This window comes from Asterias amurensis, chromosome 5 (genome assembly GCF_032118995.1).
Source record: "Asterias amurensis chromosome 5, ASM3211899v1".
NCBI classification, from domain to species: domain Eukaryota; kingdom Metazoa; phylum Echinodermata; class Asteroidea; order Forcipulatida; family Asteriidae; genus Asterias; species Asterias amurensis.
In genome coordinates, this window is record NC_092652.1 from 15145324 (window position 1) to 15166621 (window position 21298).

Here is a 21298-nt window from a genome sequence, read left to right on the forward strand (position 1 = left end):
CTAGGAATCCCAAACGGCGAAGTTACAGGCGCTTCGCGCTGGTCTCTTTTCGTGCGTGATATTTGGGGCTGTGGTTGAACATCTAGGGATGCCGCGTGCGCCTTGACTAAAGGCTATGCTTGTTGTACGCACTACGCATACAGTCACGTCCCCAGTCTGCTACAATGCTGCTGTTAGTGCTGTTTGGAATAGACTGGAGCTAGTGCACACTTTACGCATGGTGGTGTACACATAATAAATTTTTACACACCATCACTATCAGCATACGCTGACGATGACCGAGACTGGAGGCTCGAGTGTGACAACAGAAGAAATCATGGCATCCCCAGATGAGGACAGGCGTAATTCGCTGAAACCTTCCGTTCTAATCCTTGGAGGTAATTACTTGTTTCTTTCTGTTGTAGTTGGTGTTTGTTGATAAGTATCGTGGCGTCATACGTTATCGACCCTCATATGTTTTCGGTCCCCAACTTTGATTCCCGTTTACCGCGAGATTGTGCAAGCTGCACCGGTGACAGAAGCTATTTTGGGCAGTTTACTCACAGTCTGTATTTTCGTCAGGCTTAATCTAACCCTACTTGTGTGGCCAAGGATAGCTGAAGGATTCAGCTATCCTTGGCCACACAAGTGGGGCTAGGCTTAATCATGCTGAGAAAAAAGTTTCCTGTCGTTGGTTATTGCTCAAACATTTATAAAATGATTGATTTTTGGTACTAATCACATCACTAGTGCATTATTATTATGCCAACATTCAAATGAGTCAAAGAAACATGATCATCCAACCTCGAAAGTTCAAAACAAAATTATTATCTGCAAGATTGAGTTTCATTCTACTTTAGTCACTAGATGGATCATGTGAGGTGGTTACTATTTGGGATTCTATGGTGTGCCAAAATGAGGAAAATATTAAAATATTTTAAGTGAAAATGAAAAAATTTTTGTTTGTTGATTTACTGCATACTGTAATAAATTCCGAGAAGCGTGATAAATCTTAAGTCTACATTAAAGAGAAAATATCATAGATTGGTTTCTTATCTCCTGAAACCAAACATTACTGGTCTGAAATGGGGGAAAACGGATTGTTATGAAGTGTGTGTTTCAAGGGGGGGGGGGGGGTGTTTTACTTTCATGACTTATGATATCTCTGGATTCTTAATATCGTAGCTAAATATGCCTTAGGACAAAAATGTAATTAAATTTGTTAAAGTCACCTGGAAGTGGTATTTTTTTTAAATAAAGCTTTTGTCACTAAAATATGAGTTTTTACAAGAGGAATGTGAATAAAAAGTTAACTAAGGTTTAAAAATATTAGTTTTGATTGTATTTACAAATTTACGAGTAGGCCTCGACCGGAGAGGGCGCTGTTCGTGACGTAATTCAAGGCACGATATTTGAAGAGAAAATTTGTAGTCAGGCACCCGTACATGACGTCTTTCAGATACCTTCTTCGATTTCCCACTAGCTGGAAAAATTGTTGGGACGGCGTCATGTTTAAGAATGGCTCTTCTCGTCATGTCAAATGAGTGGTGTATCCCGGATTCGAAGCACGACGGCTCGAAGTGTTCGCTGCATAGCGCTGAAAAAGACTTGGGACCGGACCACTTTGCTCTAGTTAATCTGACTTTCGCAGCCCACAACCGCCTATACTTGGGATCTGCAGGAAATAGATGAAGACTGACCCCATCTTTAGTTGTTTTGCTGCATCCAGCAGCAATACACCTGGTCGTCATTGCCGGAAAAATGCCAGAAAAAAAACCTTTTTCGCAGCGTACAAACTCATGTCTTAGAATTATTGCATGTGTGTTTATCTACGCATCGAGGGGGGTCTATGTTTGATCGAGGCAAAGTCTTCCTTTTCCTACATCACAAAAGGGGTTGGCGGAGTCAACCCCCCAAGCACTTAATTAATTTTTTTAACATATAAATCGTGACAAACAATTACTCAAAAAATTGTTTTATTGTTAAACATATACTCTTATGTTTAAAAGAAAAAAAAATCTATTTCCAGGTGCCTTTAAGTAGTAATTGAATAATATTTTTGATTTTTTTTGCACGCCATACTAGCTTCTGAATATTCAATAAAATACCAACCAATGAAAGGTGTGAAAACATATGACGTTGCTCCAATGTCGTGCACGCATAAGCACTGTTAATGGCAGACTGTCTCTCGCAGCGTAAAACCAAAACTTTAAAAATGTAAACACACCATGAAGTGTAAGTGATTATTAAAAAATTTGATAGATGATTTGAAAAAAAAAAAATTAGTTTTTGATTGTGAACAATTTTCCTGTTATCCTACTGAAAACACATGACACCAGGATATCAAACGGTTTTACTCTATATCCTCCTCTGTTTACCAGTTTTCACAGTGTATTTTAGGGGGGCCTATGCCTTTATTTTTGAATTTGGAAAAAAAATAATGATGCCCTATAAATTATGATATATCATATAATGTCATATTACATAACCGATGCCCTAATTATCTTCATTTGTTAATATGCAAACATATATTGAAACTTGATGGACTTGGTGTTCACACCACACACCGATCGTCGTTTACTTCAACTGGCCCCATTTGTTTTGAGTTTGTCCTGTTTTCACGGAAAACAAGAAAGTATAGTGGTTTCCCGGTAGCCCACCTTGATGAGCTGTGGCTCCGCTTTTAACATCGGTCTCATCACTGTCGCCATTACAGCCCACCTTGTCTAACGCTAAGTTTTCAAAGGTCGCAAAATGCGTGGTAGTTTGATAGCAAATTTCTCCCATTTAAAAAAGTCCTATACTACTACTCCAACATACCTCATTTTATTCCTTACTTGTACATTTGTGGAATTACTATGACTTATAACGGGGCTAATACTAAATGATGACTTGGATCTAGTCAATTCAATGTCAACTGTTACTCGGCTTAATCAAAGTGTCCATTGTATTGGAAGTCAATTCAGTCCAAAGTCAACTTGGTTCATGGTCATTGTAGACCGAGCTTCTTTGTGTGAAAATAGCTGCAGTTGTGATTTTGTCTAGGCCTGGCTGAGCCTGTGTGATGGTTTGGAATTTAAAAAGAACGCTGTGTCGTAGTGATTGATTCTGCAAGGTCTGTGTTGCCTGTTCCTACAGATGCTTCTCACATACAAGTGCTGTCTAATAAATAAACCTTAAAGGCAGTGGACACTATTGGTAATTGTCAAAGACTAGCCTTCACAGTTGGTGTATCTCAACATTGCATAAAATAACAAAGATGTGAAAATTTGAGCTCAATCGGTCATCGAAGTTGCGATAGTAATGAAAGAAAAAAAAACCTTGTCACACGAAGTTGTGTGCGTTTAGATGGTTGATTTCGAGAACTCAAGTTCTAAACTTGAGGTCTCGAAATTAAATTCGTGGAAAATTACTTCTTTCTCGAAAACTATGGCACTTCAGAGGGAGCCGTTTCTGACAATGTTTTATACCATCAACCTCTCCCCATTACTCGTCACCAAGAAAGGTCTTATGCCAATAATTATTTTGAGTATTTACCAATAGTGTCCACTGCTTTTGATGCTTGAGGAGAAGAATGGAAACAGATTAGGAGAGTCCAGTCATAAAGCTTCACAGATGCTAGAAATGGCCAGGCTATCATTTCGGTGGATAAGATCATAATGAGCCATAGTGAACGTGTTCAATGTAAGCAAAAAAAAATTAAAAAAAATGTTTTAGTCAAATTAGGTTTCACGAGGGGGTGTCGTGGTCGAGCGGATAAGAGTATCAGACTCAGGTTCTGTTAGTTAAGTCGTCTGGATGTGGGTTTGAACCCCGGTTGTGACACTTATGTCCTTGAGCAAGAAACTTAACCAATAGAACTTATGCATTGACGTCATCCAGTCGCCATCTTATAGGTAAAACGGTGACAAAACGCACAGATTTGTGCGCGCGATGCAAAGGATTGAACAACCTCCTTTTGACCTCTGGGTGAGGGTGCCCTACTAAAATGACGTCATGTGACAGGCCCGTATGCTTCACTTTTGATAGGGCAAGGGCACTGAGGCATTTTCTAGGATGAAATTGTAAATTTCAATGGGAGCATTTCAGGGGCACCAAGGAAATGACAAACTGGGCACGGAGGCAATCGCCTTTGTTGCCTGTGTAAAGTATCAGGCCTGGAATAAGGTCTATTTGCTTCTCTCCACCAAGGGGTAAAATGGTACCTGTTATGGCAGAATGATGAGTGTATTCATAAATGCCTGTTTGTTAAAAAGCGTTAAAAAATACAATTATAGACACTTTGATAATTGAAAATGTAAGGTTTGAAGTATTTTTTTCAAAAACTTTGTGAAGAATCTGTCTGATGCGTGTAGATTGTGTGTACGCGCTCACGCTAAGAAATATATTACGCGCCCGCACTTAGAAACAGATTACACGCTGTTATTAATAGCTATGAATTGTGCATTCCGCATGATAATACACACGGAAGCCAGCCGGTTATAAACAACTCCAGCTGGTGATTATCAACTGTTTAAACATGAATGAATGATAAAATACCTCAATTTTTAACATCTTTACAAAAAATAGTTTTCTCAAAAATTTCACTTTGAGTCTGATACAGTGCACTTGTACTTTAGTTCTGTTGGGTATCGAAGTGTACATAATTACTCACTTTCGTGCTTCAGTTCAGAACAACCCTTGCATCAAAAATTCTACTCATATTGAGAAAATGTTTGAGTTTCAAGTGGTAGATTGTAGATCTTGCAGATTTCATGAACAATTTTGAGCCCTGCTCATATATTACTACCTAAAGTAACAAGGAGGGTCTTAAAGAGCTTCTTATAGGTCAGGAGTCAAGAAGATGTACAGTTGGATCGCTCTGTCCTCTGGTTCTAAAGCGAAGAGAGGGATGAGCAAATATAGATGGATAGAGCCCCAAATAAATACACATGGGGCCTTTCATGCTTCTTCTATTGCATTTTACATGGCTTGAGTGTGTCAATTGTTCATGTACAAATACCTTGCTACATGTATGCAACTTACACAGAGCAATGCATAAATTTGCATTGTAGGCCTATATCATGTGTTTTAAATGTTTGCAACTAGAGGATGGAGATGAATTCAAAAATACTCTTAAAACAAAATATTGAAAAACAATCTGTGTTACCTTTACGAGCATATAATGCAGAAAGTTAAATATAATTTTTTGCTTTACTTGTCTGAATACTTGACCCAGATAAATTTCCTCCTGCAGTTCAACAGGTAATTGAAGAAGGAGGAAGGAAGTTTCTAGAAAAGGAACTGAACACACAACACTGCAAAGAGCCCAAAATGTAATATTTCCGACATGACTCATACATGATGAAAGTCTAGAAGCGACCTACTCATCAGATTGGTCACTAAGCTCAACAGTTTCATGCTTTGTAAATTATCTTCCCCAGCCTTGTTGCCATGGAAATTACAGATATTGGATATTAATCATTGTAATATTTTGTCTGATTTGCAGCACGTTGGTTTATACATCGTAGTCAGTCAGTATGCATTGCATTAGCTGGCATGAGCATGATTTTTCAAGGGCTAAAAAGATGATGTTATTTGTAAAAGCAGAAATCTATGCTTTCATTTGTTGTCTTTGATCCAGTCCCAGTTATGTAACCTTCTCAGTAATCAATGTTTCCACAAGTTTTTTTAAGGTCGTAATGTAAACGTTCATAAAGAAAAGACATGAGTTTAGTCAATTGTTATCAAACTTGTTTGCACTTTTCAAGACTCATGCCTGTCCTTCAACAACTTTCTGATGAGTTTATTATGTACGTAATGTTGATGATATTGTTGTGCGTCCGTTATGTAATGGTCAACTGCAAAAAAAACTAATGCTTGAATGTGACAGAAAACTGATCATCTTTTCATCTTTAAAGACAGTGTACACTATTGGTAATTGTCAAAGATCAGTCTTCTCACTTGGTGTATCTCAACATATGCATAAAATAACAAACCTGTGGAAATTTGAGCTTGATCAGTCGTCCAAGTTGCAAGATAACTGTGAAAGAAAAAAACACCCTTGTCACATGAAGTTGTGTGCGTTTAAATGGTTGATTTCGAGACCTCAAGTTCTAAGTCTCGAAATCAAATTCGTGGAAAATTACTCCTTTCTCCAAAACTATGGCACTTCAGAGGGAGCCGTTTCTCACAATGTTTTATACCATCAACCTCTCCCCATTACTCGTTACAAAGTAAGGTTTTATGCCAATCATTATTTTGAGTAATTACCAATAGTGTCCACTGCCTTTAAATACACTGGACACTAAATATTGGTAATATTGTCAAAGACCAGTCTTCTCACTTGGTGTGTCTCAACATATGCACAAAATAACAAGTCTGTGAAAATTTGAGTGAACTGGTTGTCGAAGTTGCGAGATAATAATCAAAGAAGAAAACCTTGTCACACGAAGTTGTGTGCGTTCAGAAGCTTGATTTTGAGACCTCAAATTCTAAATCTGAGGTCTCAAAATCAAATTCGTGGAAAATTATTTCTTTCTCAAAAACTACTCCACTTCAGAGGCAGCCGTTTCTCACAATGTTTTAAACTACCAACCTCTCCCCATTACTCGTCATCAAGAAAGGTTTTATGCTAATAAATATTTTGAGTAATTACCAATAGTGTCCACTGCCTTTAAGCTTTTATTTTTTTAGAGAGGTGTAATTGTTGACTCTAAAAGCAAAGAAATACGTATGCAGTAGCCTTAAGAAAGAAGGTGGATTGTACAGCAGCAAAGGTTGCGCTACAGATACAGTATGTCCATTTACATGTAACTGTCGTTAATAGTAACACCCAGACGGGGCTTTATTGCATGGCTCTGCTTACTGTCAAATTCTGCTCTTGAGATCATCACCATTCTTCGTTTACAGGCAGGTTGCCAAATTTATGCCCTTCATGTTGTGTAAGCGAAGAGTACCTAGTAACATGGACTACATACATGTACCCCCACAAGCAGGATTCCTTGCTATTCTTCGAAATACGCTTGACGCAAGCACGGAATTCCCTGCTTCCGTAAGCGACGATTCTTTGGTTAGGATAAGCAGAGCCAAGAAATTGGGTCCTTTGTTTTATACCAAGACGACTGATCAATGTCCAAGAACTGAGTGTTGATGAGGTGTTGCTATGACGGAAATAAAACACATGCCACATTGAGACTAGTCTTTAGTCCAGGGGCAGACAGCTCTCAGACATGTACAGACTTTATGCATGCCTTCACCATCTTGTGAAGCAGTAGTACGTGTATGTTTGCCATGCATTATTATCTCCTCTGATTTGCCCTGCATAATTTATTACTAGTCTCCACTGAGTTTAAGAAAGGTAGAATTCCTCACATGAGGTGAGATAATAGTGCAGGAATGTGCAAACTAAATGGGTACTTTGGGTTGATCATTAGGGTAGGGCGCTATGGGAAATTTGTTTCAAAAAGCTTAAAGGGATGTATCCTTTCCTTGGATTAGTCGAGTTCCATGACAAGCGTTTTAAAACCGATTGTTTATAAAATTCATATGGTTAAAGTAGAAGATAATTATCCACACAAATATGCCTCGAAATTGCATGGTTTTTCTTTTACTTTGCCAACAACATTTGTAACACAGTCGGCCATTTTGTGGAGTCAAGGTTTTGACTCAACGAAATGGCGTGCCATGTTAGTTCAGGACGTATTCAAGGAAAATCATGCAATTTCGAGGCTTATTTGTGTGGATAATTAAATTCTACTTTTAAAACATCTTTCTAACAATCGGTTTCAAACGCTTTTTGTGACCAACTCGACCGATCCAAGGCAATGTGTCCCTTTAATATTGTGCTGCTGATAAACTTTATATGTTTGTTCTTGCTTAAAGTCGAGTGATATGTCCTCAAATCACGATGGTTTCCCATGCCTTTCTGTCCCCCATTGCTGACTTGAAATCTGCCGATTTCAGTCCCATGACCATTTTGAGAATGTCAGTGTAAGTTAGTGCAGGTCTACTAGGTTTCCTCCTCCCATGCTTAGGGGTCCACTGAACAATATTTGATACTGGTTCGTCTTTGCTCCTGTAGCAGTAGCAGGCAAAATGCATCCTTCTCTGTCTGATTTTTGTTGATAGCTTGGGTAGGTTCCCATTTAGGACTTTGTTGGTCATATGTTAACTCCAGTGGGTGTTATAGGGGCTGTTCTTAATAGCCTTGTGTAGCATCCATTTATCAGCTTTTCCAGTTTTTAGTAAGAGTCCATGCCTCATTGTTCTGTAATTTCATTTAATCTGAAAGTCTCTAAGTTAAATTACCTGATGAACCTGCTAATGGGATATGACAAGAGTGCTGTTTTCCAGGCCACTCCGATCCTTGAGGAGCAATGTTAATATGTATTTCAACAGCTTGATTGGTTTTAAGGCGTGTATGCAACTGCACAGGAGGATGCATATACACTCACTTTATATGATGCAAAAAAACTGTCAGGAATTTTCCTCAAATATTAAGTGCAATAGGAGACTTTGGAATGCTAAGTTGCAGCAGACTTAATCGTGAACAACGGGTTAAGTCTGCTGCCGTATAAAAATCCCCATTAGGTACAATTTTTAACAAACATGAAAGACTTCTTTTCAACCTTCAGTCTTAAAAACGTATTAAAACAGAAGGTACTAAAATGACATGATCCAATTTAAGTTCTCATGCACATAATACCAGTGTATCAGGGCAAACTAACTGTGTTTTTACATGTGCCATATCATTTATCTTTTCTAAGACGGTGACAGTAAGACAGAAATGAGAAAGGTCTATTGTCTAATGGAAGTGGCATTTTCTCATAGTGAGACTTGATTGGAATTCAGTCGGTCTTTCTGCATATTATTGCTTATTGCTCACATTAACTCTCATAAGAAATTTTTTATAGTTGCGCATGATTACTCATAAGTCATTACTGATACTTGTTCTACATTCCTCTCCACTATTGCAGGTTGTGGCTTTATTGGCAGAAACTTTGTTCATCATTTAGTCAGCAATAATCTAGCCACCAAGGTGAGTAGTGCCGGGAGGGGGACATGCACAGTGGTCAACCGCCATTAAACATACGTTCATAATAACCTCAGACAGTTTCGCTATTCCTATTGGTGGAGAGCCTGTCAAGTGGGCGTCTATAAACCTTTGTTTATGACCAGTAAAAAGTGTTGAAACAAGGGCGTGACACGCGAGCTTGCACCTGTTCTTATAAGACAGTTTCTTCATTCCTATTGGTCGAGAGCAACGGCTGAAACATTTGTGCCACATCGCGCGATACGCGCGACGCCCACAGCATTCCCTGTTAAGGAGTTGTTTACCCGAGGGCGGCGGAGGGCTTTACCATTTCATAGCTGGAGGGGTGTTGTGTTGAAAGAAATCATTGAACAATTATAAATTTTGCATTTATTTTTCTTTTGACCAAAAAGTCTTGATATTTTTGACCGAAAAGGTATTTATGAATGGGAATCAAAGTGTGTTGAATCGGTTTTCAACTAGTGGTTAGTTGAAAACCTCTTCACCACACATTGATTCCCTTATGCATAACTGGCAAAGAATAGAATAGAAAACTGCTCAGCATGCTGCGGTTGGCAATAATTTATGTGGAAGTTCCTAAGATACGTTGCATTGAGCTTTGTGTACATGTATCACTTTTAATCTTTGATTTTAGGCTGAACGAAAAAAAGGTTACTGTAGCAGGATTTGAGCCTGCGACATCCAGGAATGCCAATTAGCTAAGCCGAGTGTTCTCCCTATTTGTTCAATATCTTTGTTCTGACTGCCACCCCCTATAACAAAGTAAATTACAGCATAGGGCTCGATGTCTCTGTTGGTATGTCGACCAGAGGTTACAGGTTCAAATCCTGTTTTAGTGTTTCATTTATTCATCCCATTCAGGTTCCCCTGTGGTTTATTACTTCTTGTTCCAATTATTCTAGACCTTTATGCTAGAGTGGTTAGACGCCTAGAAGTAGCCCAAACTGAATGAGTGTTGCGATAAGTAAGCTACTACTTCATACAAAACCTACTAAGATAAGATTTACAAGTCCAACATATTGAAATTTTGGATGATAAATTTTGAGCTTTATTATTAACCAACAGATCCGTGTAGCTGACAAGACCCCACCACAAACTGCATGGCTGAATAAATTACACAAGGTAAAGATACTTACAATCTGTCAAATCAGGGTTTGGGTGAAATCCCGTAGGCTTCTAGCTGATATTTCCACTGGCTTGCGTGTGCCTATAACAATATTCAATTGTTGCACGCTGTGGCGGGATCCATTGCGTTTTGTACACTCGAGGGGGCAAATGCCACCGAGGGGGTACAAAACCCATAGACCCCAGTCACAGCATGTTACAATTGTTTTTGTTATAACTTGGTACCTTTGTTATTTCACTTCTCAAAGTTCTGTTGTCATCTTCAAACATTTTTACGACGGAGTATGTAGGCCTATAGTTTTAAATAAACAAACATTTCTTCGCTGATCCTTTGAACCCGCGGGTGTTTCAAACACAGCGCTCAAGGGATTGATCAAGGTGATGTACACTAGTGTACATCACTTTTCATGTTACCCGACCCCCGAGCCATGTAACATGCGTCTTTGTGTTATATCACGTGACTGGTTCTCGACCAGCAAAACTTCCCAATTAGTTATCGAGGTATAACAATCAGGGTTGTACTGACCAGGGGTGTAAGTAGGGGGTATGAAACCCCCGCCTTCATAGTTTGTTGTCAACATTATGAGCCTTAGTTAGCAAATGAAGCATTAAAGGGACACGTTGCTTTGGATCGAGCAAGTTGGTCTTTGAAAATAGCTTGTAACTGTGTGTTAAGTTATGAAATGCATGCGTGATGTTTTAAAAGTAGAATATAATGATCCACCCAAAATGCCTCAAAAATTGCGTGGTGTAATATTTTTAACTCCACAAAATGGAGACTGTGTTAGTTTAAAAAGTAAAAGGAAAACCACGCAATTTTGGGGCATACTTGGGAGTTAATGTTATCGTGTGTTATACATGTACAGTGTAGTGTGCATTTAAGCACATGCAGCGTTGACTATATCACTCCCAAAATGGGGAGTATGGCAACAGAAGCCATGTTTGATAGTGCAAGGTTTTACCAAATATTCACCTATTTTCAGATCTCTTTCAAGCCATGTGACTGTGTGGGATTTTATTTCCTTGTTATAAGCTCCTCATCAATTATTGAATTCTCCTTTTTCTTAGAAACACCTTTTCCTGCATTTTATATAAATAAATTGTTACATGTCACAATTAATTTACAGATTAGTTTGATTTTGCACAAATCTGAAACTAAAATGTCTTTTGTTCTTCTAAGCCACTTTTTTTCAAGTTGTGTTGCATACTTTGCCATATCATTATTGATTACACAAGTTTCCTTTAACATCATGTGAAGCTAGACCTGTGAACACTTACATATATTCACATCCTGAGGTAACTCTGGGTCAGTTCTAAAATGTCACTCACAGTGATTCACAGTAGACTGCTGGAGGCAACTGAGGGTTATATCGCCATAGCTAATGTTTGTCATCGTACCATGCTTTATAAGCTTTTCATTCTCTCCTCCTAGATTCATAGCAGGAAACAGCCACAATAGACTCTAAAGTAGTAGTCCCAGCCAATGTTCTATACCTTCCGCCCGGGTAGTAGTTAAAAAGCAGGACAGTTCTTTTCAGAACTGAGAAGTCTCCTGAACATCCGATAAATCTACTCTGGTAGAATAAAGCAAGACAGTTCTCTAAGAACAAACTCTACCTAGCAAGTAGATACACACATGGTGTTACCACAAACCAAATTTATATTGATACCTCACGGATGCATTGCCTATTAGTCCTATACCATGCAATCCTATACACAATAGACTCCTTGTACAACTCGCAGTGCACTCACACGCGCCTATCTTGTTCCCAATTTTGGGAGCATGAAATATTTTATTCCCAAACAGATGGAAATTGTAGGCGCATTGTTCCAGTTATTTGATGAGGATTACTTGAGCCTTCATACATTGTGTTTTTTCCAGAACAATTCGATTTTAAGAACTTGGCCAAAGTTAGGGTGAGTAGTGACTCTTTGGCTGAATGTGTTTTATTGTGTAAGGGTTCTATAGAAATCAATAAATCCCTTATAACGAGACATACTACCAGGTATGCTGAGGCATGCTTTTAAACACAAAGAACAGCTATCGTCCAATGACTTGCCTCCTTTGGCCTCGGGGATGGCTTTTTTTAAGAGTGTGACGTCAAATGCAAGGGGTCTATTCTCCCAAATCAACAAATAAGAGCTAATGTTGGGGTTTCAATCATCAAAAATCCATGAGGATTTTTGTCACATCCCTCTTCTTATATTTTGATTAATTAATGAGTTTTACATGCCATGTCTAGAGACAAACCAGAAGAATCGTTATACAGTGTGGTATTAATGCTCTCTCTATTCTATGATCCTTTATTTCAATCCTCTAGAAATAAAGCAAGATACAATTATCTGTTGAAAATTAAATTACTTCTTGAATATATAAGAATTATTATTATAACTTGAGTGTGTTGATCATGATTGGTATGACTGTAAGAACTTAGTAGAATAGCAACCTTTGTAATTTGTCATATTAAGTTCTTATTTTATAAAAGATGAAACCCCAAATTTGGGGAAAGAAATTCACAAGTCTTGTAGTTCAACACTTTTACTGGACCAGAGAATTCTTTACGAACAATACCAGAGTTAAAATGAGATTTTTACTTTTGAGTTAATTTGGGAAAAAGCACTAAGAAAAGATGATCCCATTGTTGTTATGGGTAATACTTCAATACTCCATGGAATCAAAGGATCTTTGTAACCAGTGTTAACTAAAATGCAGTGAGGTGTTATTATTCAAAAACACAAGACCACAGGACTTGTATATTTGGTTTGCGGTAACACCATGTGTGTATCTACTTGCCAGGTAGAGTTGTTCTTAGAGAACTGTCTTGCTTTATTCTACTGCCGCGGAGTAGATAATCAGAGGTTCGGGAGACTTCTCAGTTCTGAAAAGAACTGTCCTGCTTTTTAACTATTACCAGGGCGAATGGTATAGAAAATAGACTGGACTACTACTTTAGCTTATAGGATGGTAATTAACTGTCACTCAGAAAACAAACGGTAAAAAGATGTTATGTAAAAAAGTTGTGTAAGAAACTACCTAAATTAAGTAAAACACGGCCAAAAATATGTACTGATTTGTAGTGTACAAAAATCTATACATGTTTTGAGAGTAAGTATTGCAGTTAACCAAAGTTATGTAAGATTTACCGAAGTAAAGAGAAACTTTACATGGCATTGGTAGGTCTTACAAGGAACTGTGAAAAAAATCCGGTGTTTACATGCAAGTGATGTTTTTCCCCTCGTGTGCGCACGCGCGTCTGCGTGACAAGTTGCTAACGTCTCAGTCCATGCAGTCATGTTGTTCGTGCTCGTCGAGCAAAAGTAACAAGAATGGAGATTTTTGCTCATAGGTGGACGTATTAAAAGGTGAGTTTCTCAAAAGTTATGATCTACAGTCATATCTACTGATGTGTGTCGTATTATTATTTGTTAGTTTTTACAACCATTCTGACCTACATGTTTGCAATGAACTTGAAGATGTATACAGCGCTATAGTGTTGCTATAGCAAGACAACATGTTGCAACACGTTACAACACATGCCCACTTTATAGCGCTGCAGACATGTTCACGTTTATGGCAAACATGTAGGCCGAAATGGTTGTAAAAACTATACAAATAATAATACGACACACATCAGTCTGTGTATATGACTGCAGATCGCAATTGTTTTTGAGAAACTCACCTTTCATTACGTCCATCAAGGAGCAAAATCCCCATGCTTGTAACTTTTGCTCGACGAGCACGAACAGGCAGTAAGGCCTTACTCAAACGTTCAGACGGGAAAAGGGTACAACGGTAAAAATATGTAATTGTGTACGACTACACACATCCAAGTAAACATTTTACCTAAACAAACAGTAAAATAATAATAATTACACAGCTATAAGGTAAATTAAAGTTTTAACCCATAAAAAGGGTAACGCGGAATAGTTTTACATGTCATAAAAGTGTAAGGTTTACACAATCAATGTGTAATATTTTACATATCTAGCGTTTACTTAAAATTTAGGTAAATATGTTTACTCCTAAACGAAGTAAGTTTGTAAGTATTTGTTGTGTAAGTTTTACCCTGCAACGAACTGGTAAAAGTTTACCCAACTGTTAGCAGGTTCACCCCCTGCCTCTAAAACATGTTTTTTTTTACACAACTTGTGTAAATATTTTTCTGAGTGATACTGCCGCGGAGTCAGTTCTGAATTGGTCTCAACGTTTCGACTAGCTTGCTCTAGTCATCGTCAGGAGACTGAAACGTTGAGATCAATTCAGAACTGACTCCGCGGCAGTACAGTTAATTACGATCCTATAAGCTAAAGTAGTAAGTCCAGTCTATTTTCTATACCATCCGCCCCGGTAATAGTTAAAAAGCAGGACAGTTCTTTTTAGAACTGAGAAGTCTCCCAAACCTCCGATTATCTACTCCGCGGCAGTAGAATAAAGAAAGATAGTTCTCTAAGAACAACTCTACCTGGCAAGTAGATACACACATATTTGGTATTACCGCAAACCAAATATACTATACATTGATTCCTCACCATGCAATGCCTCAAATCCTATACCACAGGACTTGTCAGGTTATAAGTTTACTGGCCTAACAATGAAATCATTGGCCTCTGCCATTTCGTGCCTTGATTTCAAAATGAGGTAACTCTGTAGATTTGAGGGTAATTGGTACATTTTGCAGACATGACTTTATTGACTATAGGCCTTTTCACACTACCTCCGTTTTGAACCGCGTTGAAACCTACCTGGGTCCTCTCCGGTTCATCCTCGCTTAGCCTCTTCGACAGGGATCAGAGATAAGCAACATTCACTCTGGTCTTTACGTGAACTGGCTGATGGTGAATTGAAAACTGCAATTTCGATCCGGACTGAGATTTTCAACCCTGGTCCCTGCCAGGGTTGATTTCAATCCGGCTAGAGCATGCTACCCGGATCTGAGGGGGGTTGAAATTTTTAACAGTGTGAAATGGGTTGAACAAAATTTCCGGTTTGGAACCGGTTCTGACCTTGAGATTTTGGACAATGTGAAAAGGCCTGATTTGAAACTAAGGTGAGTGCTATCTACTAATGACTCGATGGGTGTCCATTTGTTGTTGCTACAGGAATCATTTGCTAAAGTTGAATTTGTCTCTGCTAACCTCATCAATACAGGTTTGTTCTTTACACTGTACTGGACTTTATGCTTAAAGGGACATGTTGCCTTGGATAAGTGGAGTTGGTCCACAAAAAGCGTTTGAAACCATTTGTTATGATATCGATATGGTTGTGTTTTAAAAGTACAACATAATGATTCACACAAACATGCCTTGAAAGTGCGTGGTTTTCCTTTTACTTTGCTAACTCACACAGTCAGCCATTTTATTGAGTCACAAATCCTTTTCTAACCTATTCATTGTATAACAAACAGTTTCAAACGCTTATCATAGACCAACTTGCCCGATCCTAGGCAACGAGTCCCTTTAAAGTTGTTTCCCATATTTCTTTCTACGTGCAAATAAAACTTTTCATGTATACAGGCTTTCAACTTCCTTATGGAAAAAAAAGTCAAATTCATTGCAACTCTTCCTATAAGTTTCAGGGTAACTTTTAAGGAAATCTAACTCAAACCAATATTACAAATTTAGAGGCCAATGTCCGCAATCTTTGTTTTTAATGAGATCTTACATTAAATGTAATACTGGACTGATTGAAATTTTACCGATACCTTGTCAAAAAAAACCACAAAAACAATGTTATAGTAAAAACAGCAAAAATGTGTGAAAATCTAATAAGCTGAAAGGAATCTCAATTTTATTATTAACTTTTAGTTTCAATGAAAAAAAACCCAAAACAAGAGTGGTTTGCATACAAATTATGTTTTGTTGCAGAAAGAATTCAAATTTATTACCAGTACTGTGGAAGATCCTCAATAAGTCCAAAGATAGTATTTTATGAAGTTTAGGGCTTGTACATATGTATGTCTCGCACCGTCACTGGCAATTTTGTTATTAATTGTATGAAGACTAAAAGAAAGAAAAAGCGGTGCCCACTGCTGTTTGTCATATATTGTGCAAGATAACTTTGAAAAAGTATATGTCATTTGAAAGTTTATCGACATCAAACTAATAATTTTTGTGTTAAAAAATGAAATTGCCAGTTGTTTTCTGCAAAATACATTTAGCATGAGCATTGGGTCATTTGTGTGCATGTTCTTCTGCCTTTCATTAATTGCAACTAGTGACAGTGGTGTATCAAACTTCATTTATTTAAAAAAGTTTTGTTTTATGCTGAAAAGACTCCTTTTTTCACCATCGACCCTTTGCACAAATGTTTGGGCTCAAAAACTGGTGATATGCTGCTGCCACAACCCTGGATATGCCACTTTACGGAAGCTAATGTTTCTTCACTGCAGAATTGCTTGGTGTTGATCATGTGACTTTTCTTTTGAACCCAGCTTGCTTGATGGGTATCATTTGTACTGTCCCAATGTGTGTTTGTATTAATAGACTACGCAAGTCTTGTGTGTATTTTTGGAAACTTTTGGTCCCCACATACATTGCTTTCATATGTGAAGGAAACAAAATTGCACTCGCTATTTGTTCAATAAGCTTGTATAGTCTATTGCGGGTTGCAGCCTGAGCTAAATCATGCATTGCATAGTGTTAAAGGCACAATAATTATTAGCACAAAACCTTACTTGGTAACGAGTAATGGGGATAGGTTGATGGTATAAAACATTGTGAGAAACGGCTCCCTCTGAAGTGCCATATATGTTTCGAGAAAGAAGTAATTTTCCAAGAATTTGATTTCAAGACCTCAAGTTTAGAACTCAAGGTCTCAAAATCAACCATCTAAACGCACACAAGTTCGTGTGACAAGGGTGTTTTTTCTTTCATTATTATCTCGCAAGTTTGATGACTGATTTTCACAGGTTGGTTATTTTATGCTTATGTTGAGATACACCAACTGTGAAGGCTAGTCTTTGACAATAAGCCAATAGTGTCCACTGCCTTTAAAGCACTGGACACTATTGGTAATCACTGTTAGCTTAAAAACTTACTTGTTAACAATCAATGGAGAGCTGTTGATAGTATAGAAACATTGTGAGAAAATTGTGAAGTAACAAAGTTTTCGAGAAAGAAGTAATTTTCCACTAAAACATTTGAATTTGATTTCGAGACCTCAGAATTTGCTTTTGACGTCTCAAAATAAAGCATCTGAAAGCACACAACTTTGTTTGAAAAGGGTGTTTTTTCTTCCATTATTTTCTCACAACTTCAATGACCAATTGATTGAGTTCAATTTTTCACAGGTTTGTTATTTTTGCATATGTTGAGATACACCAAGTGAGAAGACTGGTCTTTGACTTGGTAATGAGCAATAGAGAGCTGTTAATAGTATAGTGATAATATAGTGAGAAACGGCTCCCTCTGAAGTATTGTAGTTTTGAGGAAAGACGCAATTTTGCACTAAAATATTTGAATTTGATTTCTAAACCTCAGAATTAGATTTTGAGGTCCCAAAATCAAGCATCTGAAAGCACACAACATTGTGTGACAAGGATGTTTATTCTTCCAATATTATCTCGCGACTTTGATGACCATTTGAGTTCAAATTTTCACAGGTTTGTTATTTTATGCATATGATGAGATACACCAAGTGAGAAGACTGGTCTTTGACAATTGCTAAAGGTGTCCGGTGTCTTTAAGAACTCTCTGTTTGTATTCCTGTTGCATGACAAGTGGTCTTTGTTTGCATGAGTGTGAGTTGTAATGTGACTGTTTTTAAAATTGCTGCTAAAATGCCCATTGATGCATTTGTAAAGAATGAATATATGTGGCAAGTCCCTCATGGGAAGTTGCATATATTGTTACGTTTTGTCTAAAAGTGCTTGGTGTAAAGTTCAGTTTTTACTTAGTATTCATGTCCTGGCTTTGTCTAAACTTGTTGCTATGTTCCGCTTCAGTTACAGCATATTATTAATCTGCCGTGCAGGTAGGCTTTTCCTTTCACAGTGCAAGTCCATTCAGGATATTGTGTACTTTTAAAGAGACAAAATGAACACAAATTACGAAAGTATTGTTTGAAAAAGTTTCAAATTAAATCTTCTCTACGAAAAAAGACATAAACTTTTGTATGATTATAAAAATGCCGTCAGATCAAATTAATACATTAAATCCTTGTAGATACAAGTGATTTAAAATTGTTGATATAATTCAGGGATTCTTGAAAATCAGCAGACATTACTATCAGGCAAACGAACAAAAACAAACCAACAAACGTCTGCAGCCAACTTGCATTGACATGTACCTAGGTTAAACAGTGGTTTTCCTGATCATTATACTTTAATGCTTGCAAAATTCAATTCAATGCAATGCAATTTCAATCGAATTTGTTATAAATGTCATTATTATTGCATTGCTCATGGTTTATTAAAACATTCAATTTGGTTGCCACAAGCAGAATTATATTGAATTTACAAAAATTTACAGTAAAAACATTTTTTAGAGAGTAAAATTGGAGCAGTGTATTTTCCCGAGGAAGCCCCTAGGATTACCTCTAGGGTCGTAGTAAAACCATAACTCTCAAAGCTGTCAATATTTGTACTAGTTTCAAACAAACTTCACAACTGCTGTTGATAATAATAATGATCCACTGAAACCTTACAAGGAAAGTACGTCCAGTTGAGAGAAACGTTTGTATGGCGTGTTTGCATTGTATCTGTCAAGTAGTTTGATGCACATGTAATACAAAACCCTCGGTACTTTCAGTCATTAAAGACACTGGACACTATTTGAAATTGTCAAAGACTAGTCTTCACAGTTGGTGTATCCCAACATATGCTTAAAGTCACCTGAAAGTGGTATTTTGTCAAAATAAAGCTTTTGCCACTAAAATATGTGTTTTGATGAGTGGAAAATGAACAAACAATTAACTAAGGTAAAAAAAAATTAGTTTCCATGATATTAAAAATTTGAAAATAAGCCCAACCCGAGAGGGCGCTGCTCGTGATGTCAAACAAGGCGCGATATTTGGAGAAAAAGTGCTGCACTGTGCTGAAAAAGATGTCGGACTGGACCACTGGGCACTATTGCTCTTGTGAGTCTGACCAGCCATGCAGACTGACCCCATCTTTAGTTGTTTTGTTGCATCCAGCAGCAATACAAATGCAAGAAAACAACTTTTTTGAAACGTACAAACTCAATTACTTGGACTTGCATGTACTTTGCATGTGTGTTTACTATACGCATCAAGGCAAAGTCTGCCTCGATTGACGTCACAAAAGGGGTAGGCGGAGTCAACCCCCAAACAACTTTAACTATTTTTTCGACATATAAATCGTGACAAACAATTACTAAAAAAATTGTTTTATTGTTACTAAACATATACTCTTATGTTTGAAAAAATAAAAATTCTATTTCCAGGTGGCTTTAAAATAACAAACCTGTGAAAATTTGGTCTATATCTGTCGTCGAAGTTGCGAGGTATTAATGAAAGAAAAAAACACCCTTGTCACACCATGGTCACACGAAGTTGTGTGCTTTAAGAGGCTTGATTTCGAGACCTCTAATTTTAAATCTGAGGTCTCGAAATTCGTGGAAAATTACTTCATTCTCAAAAACTACGTCACTTCAGAGGGAGCGGAACAATTGTTCATACCATCGACAGCCCCCCATTACCCGTAATCAAGAAGAGTTTTATGATAATGATTTTGAGTAATTACCAATAGTGTGCACCAGTCTTTATGCAAAACATGCAATATTACTAACAGCTAGATTTCAAAACTAATATCCAAAGTGCAGTTGGTGTCAACTTGGTACCTGTTGGTAAGTTATTAATTTACCCAGGGAGTTTTGGTTCAAGTGTTTGCATTTGAGGTGTGGAAGTTTCCAATGTGTAATGTCCCATGAGCAGCAAATTAAAGATGCTATGTCAGATTTTTGGCCGATTTGACCCAATTTTTTTATTTAAAATTCAATCTGGGTATTTTGAGAAAGTTACAAGCTTTCAATTGAAAAAGTCCGCCAATTATTAGTAGCAGTGAAATAAAGTGCTCAAATTAAGTAGTTTTTGTCGGGATCTCGACAATATATCACGTGACCAGTTCTTATGTGTTTTATAAGAAACGTTTGAATTTTTTTAATGGTTCCTGACCATTAAAAGTAAAACTTTAACTTTTTTTCGTTAGAGCAGGTGATACTCTTTGAAACACCATTTACTCCAAAAAATATATTTTTTAATGTTTGGGGCAAAAAATCTGACATAGCATCTTTAAGTTGTACATGTAGATGCTAATTTACAGTGTAGTTGATGTATTTGTAATGGGAGAGTAACTATTAGACTTGCAACTCTAGTAAAACATGAGTCATATTAAACATGACTAATCCTCCACAATAATTGATACATGACGTGCACTGTGAATTAATAAACAAAAGCTTAAGATGCTAGGTCTGATTTTAGCAAATTTTATCCCAAAATTGTTACAAAAATGTTAGTTTCATAAAACCTTTTTATTAAAGGTATTGCATGGAAAATTTGTGAATGTTTTTTTTTGTTTTTTTTGGAAACCCTTCAGTTGTACACAAACATTTGTTGCATCCTACATGTACATGTATTTTGTACAATGTCTGGAATGGCACATCTGAAAGTTCATACTCGTGTTTTGTTTTGAAACAGCACATTGGTCATAATGTATTCTGAAATTCGATCTTTCAAATATTATTTGACAATTACCAAGTATCTTTAAGGTGAATCTTGCCAGACAATGAATTCATCACAACAAAATGGAGTAGTCATTAGTGGTGATGCATTCTCTTTTTAGGAGATTTTAGTTTGTTTGTCATATAAGATATAACAAAGATTTGCTACACATTTAGGCAAGTTCTTAGAATGGTGTACAACTACATCCGAACAGATGTGAATGCACTTTTTACTTGACCCTAAGTGAAATCAAAGCATTGGCCATGGTACTGCATGATGGCCAACATACGGTAAGATGAAGATCTTTGTTCACTTGAATACACTAGATTAATATTATGAACCAATGTTTGTTTGTTTGTTTGTTTGTTTGTTTGTTTGTTTCAGGTTCTGTATCTAAAGTGTTTGATGATAATGGAAGTTCCTTCGATGTTGTTGTCAACCTCGCTGCTCAGACCAAGTATGGATGCACAGATGAGGTCAGA

The 21298-nt window shown here is 37.2% G+C and overlaps 1 protein-coding gene across 2 annotated transcripts in view; it reads left to right on the top strand.

Moving 5' to 3' along the window:
- The first annotated feature begins 227 nt into the window (after positions 1-227).
- The window catches only part of LOC139936968 (4-hydroxy-2-methyl-3-oxo-4-farnesyl-3,4-dihydroquinoline-1-oxide ketoreductase-like), a 90065-nt gene continuing 68994 nt past the window's right edge, over positions 228-21298 (top strand). For both annotated transcript variants that reach the window (XR_011786041.1, XM_071931848.1), the window contains exons 1-5: positions 228-377; positions 8937-8998; positions 10079-10135; positions 15239-15287; positions 21201-21292. Coding sequence is in view for 1 of the 2 variants with exons in the window: in XM_071931848.1 (XP_071787949.1) it covers positions 275-377; positions 8937-8998; positions 10079-10135; positions 15239-15287; positions 21201-21292 (363 nt within the window). In the remaining variant the exon portion in view is untranslated. The remainder of the gene's footprint in view (positions 378-8936; positions 8999-10078; positions 10136-15238; positions 15288-21200; positions 21293-21298) is intronic.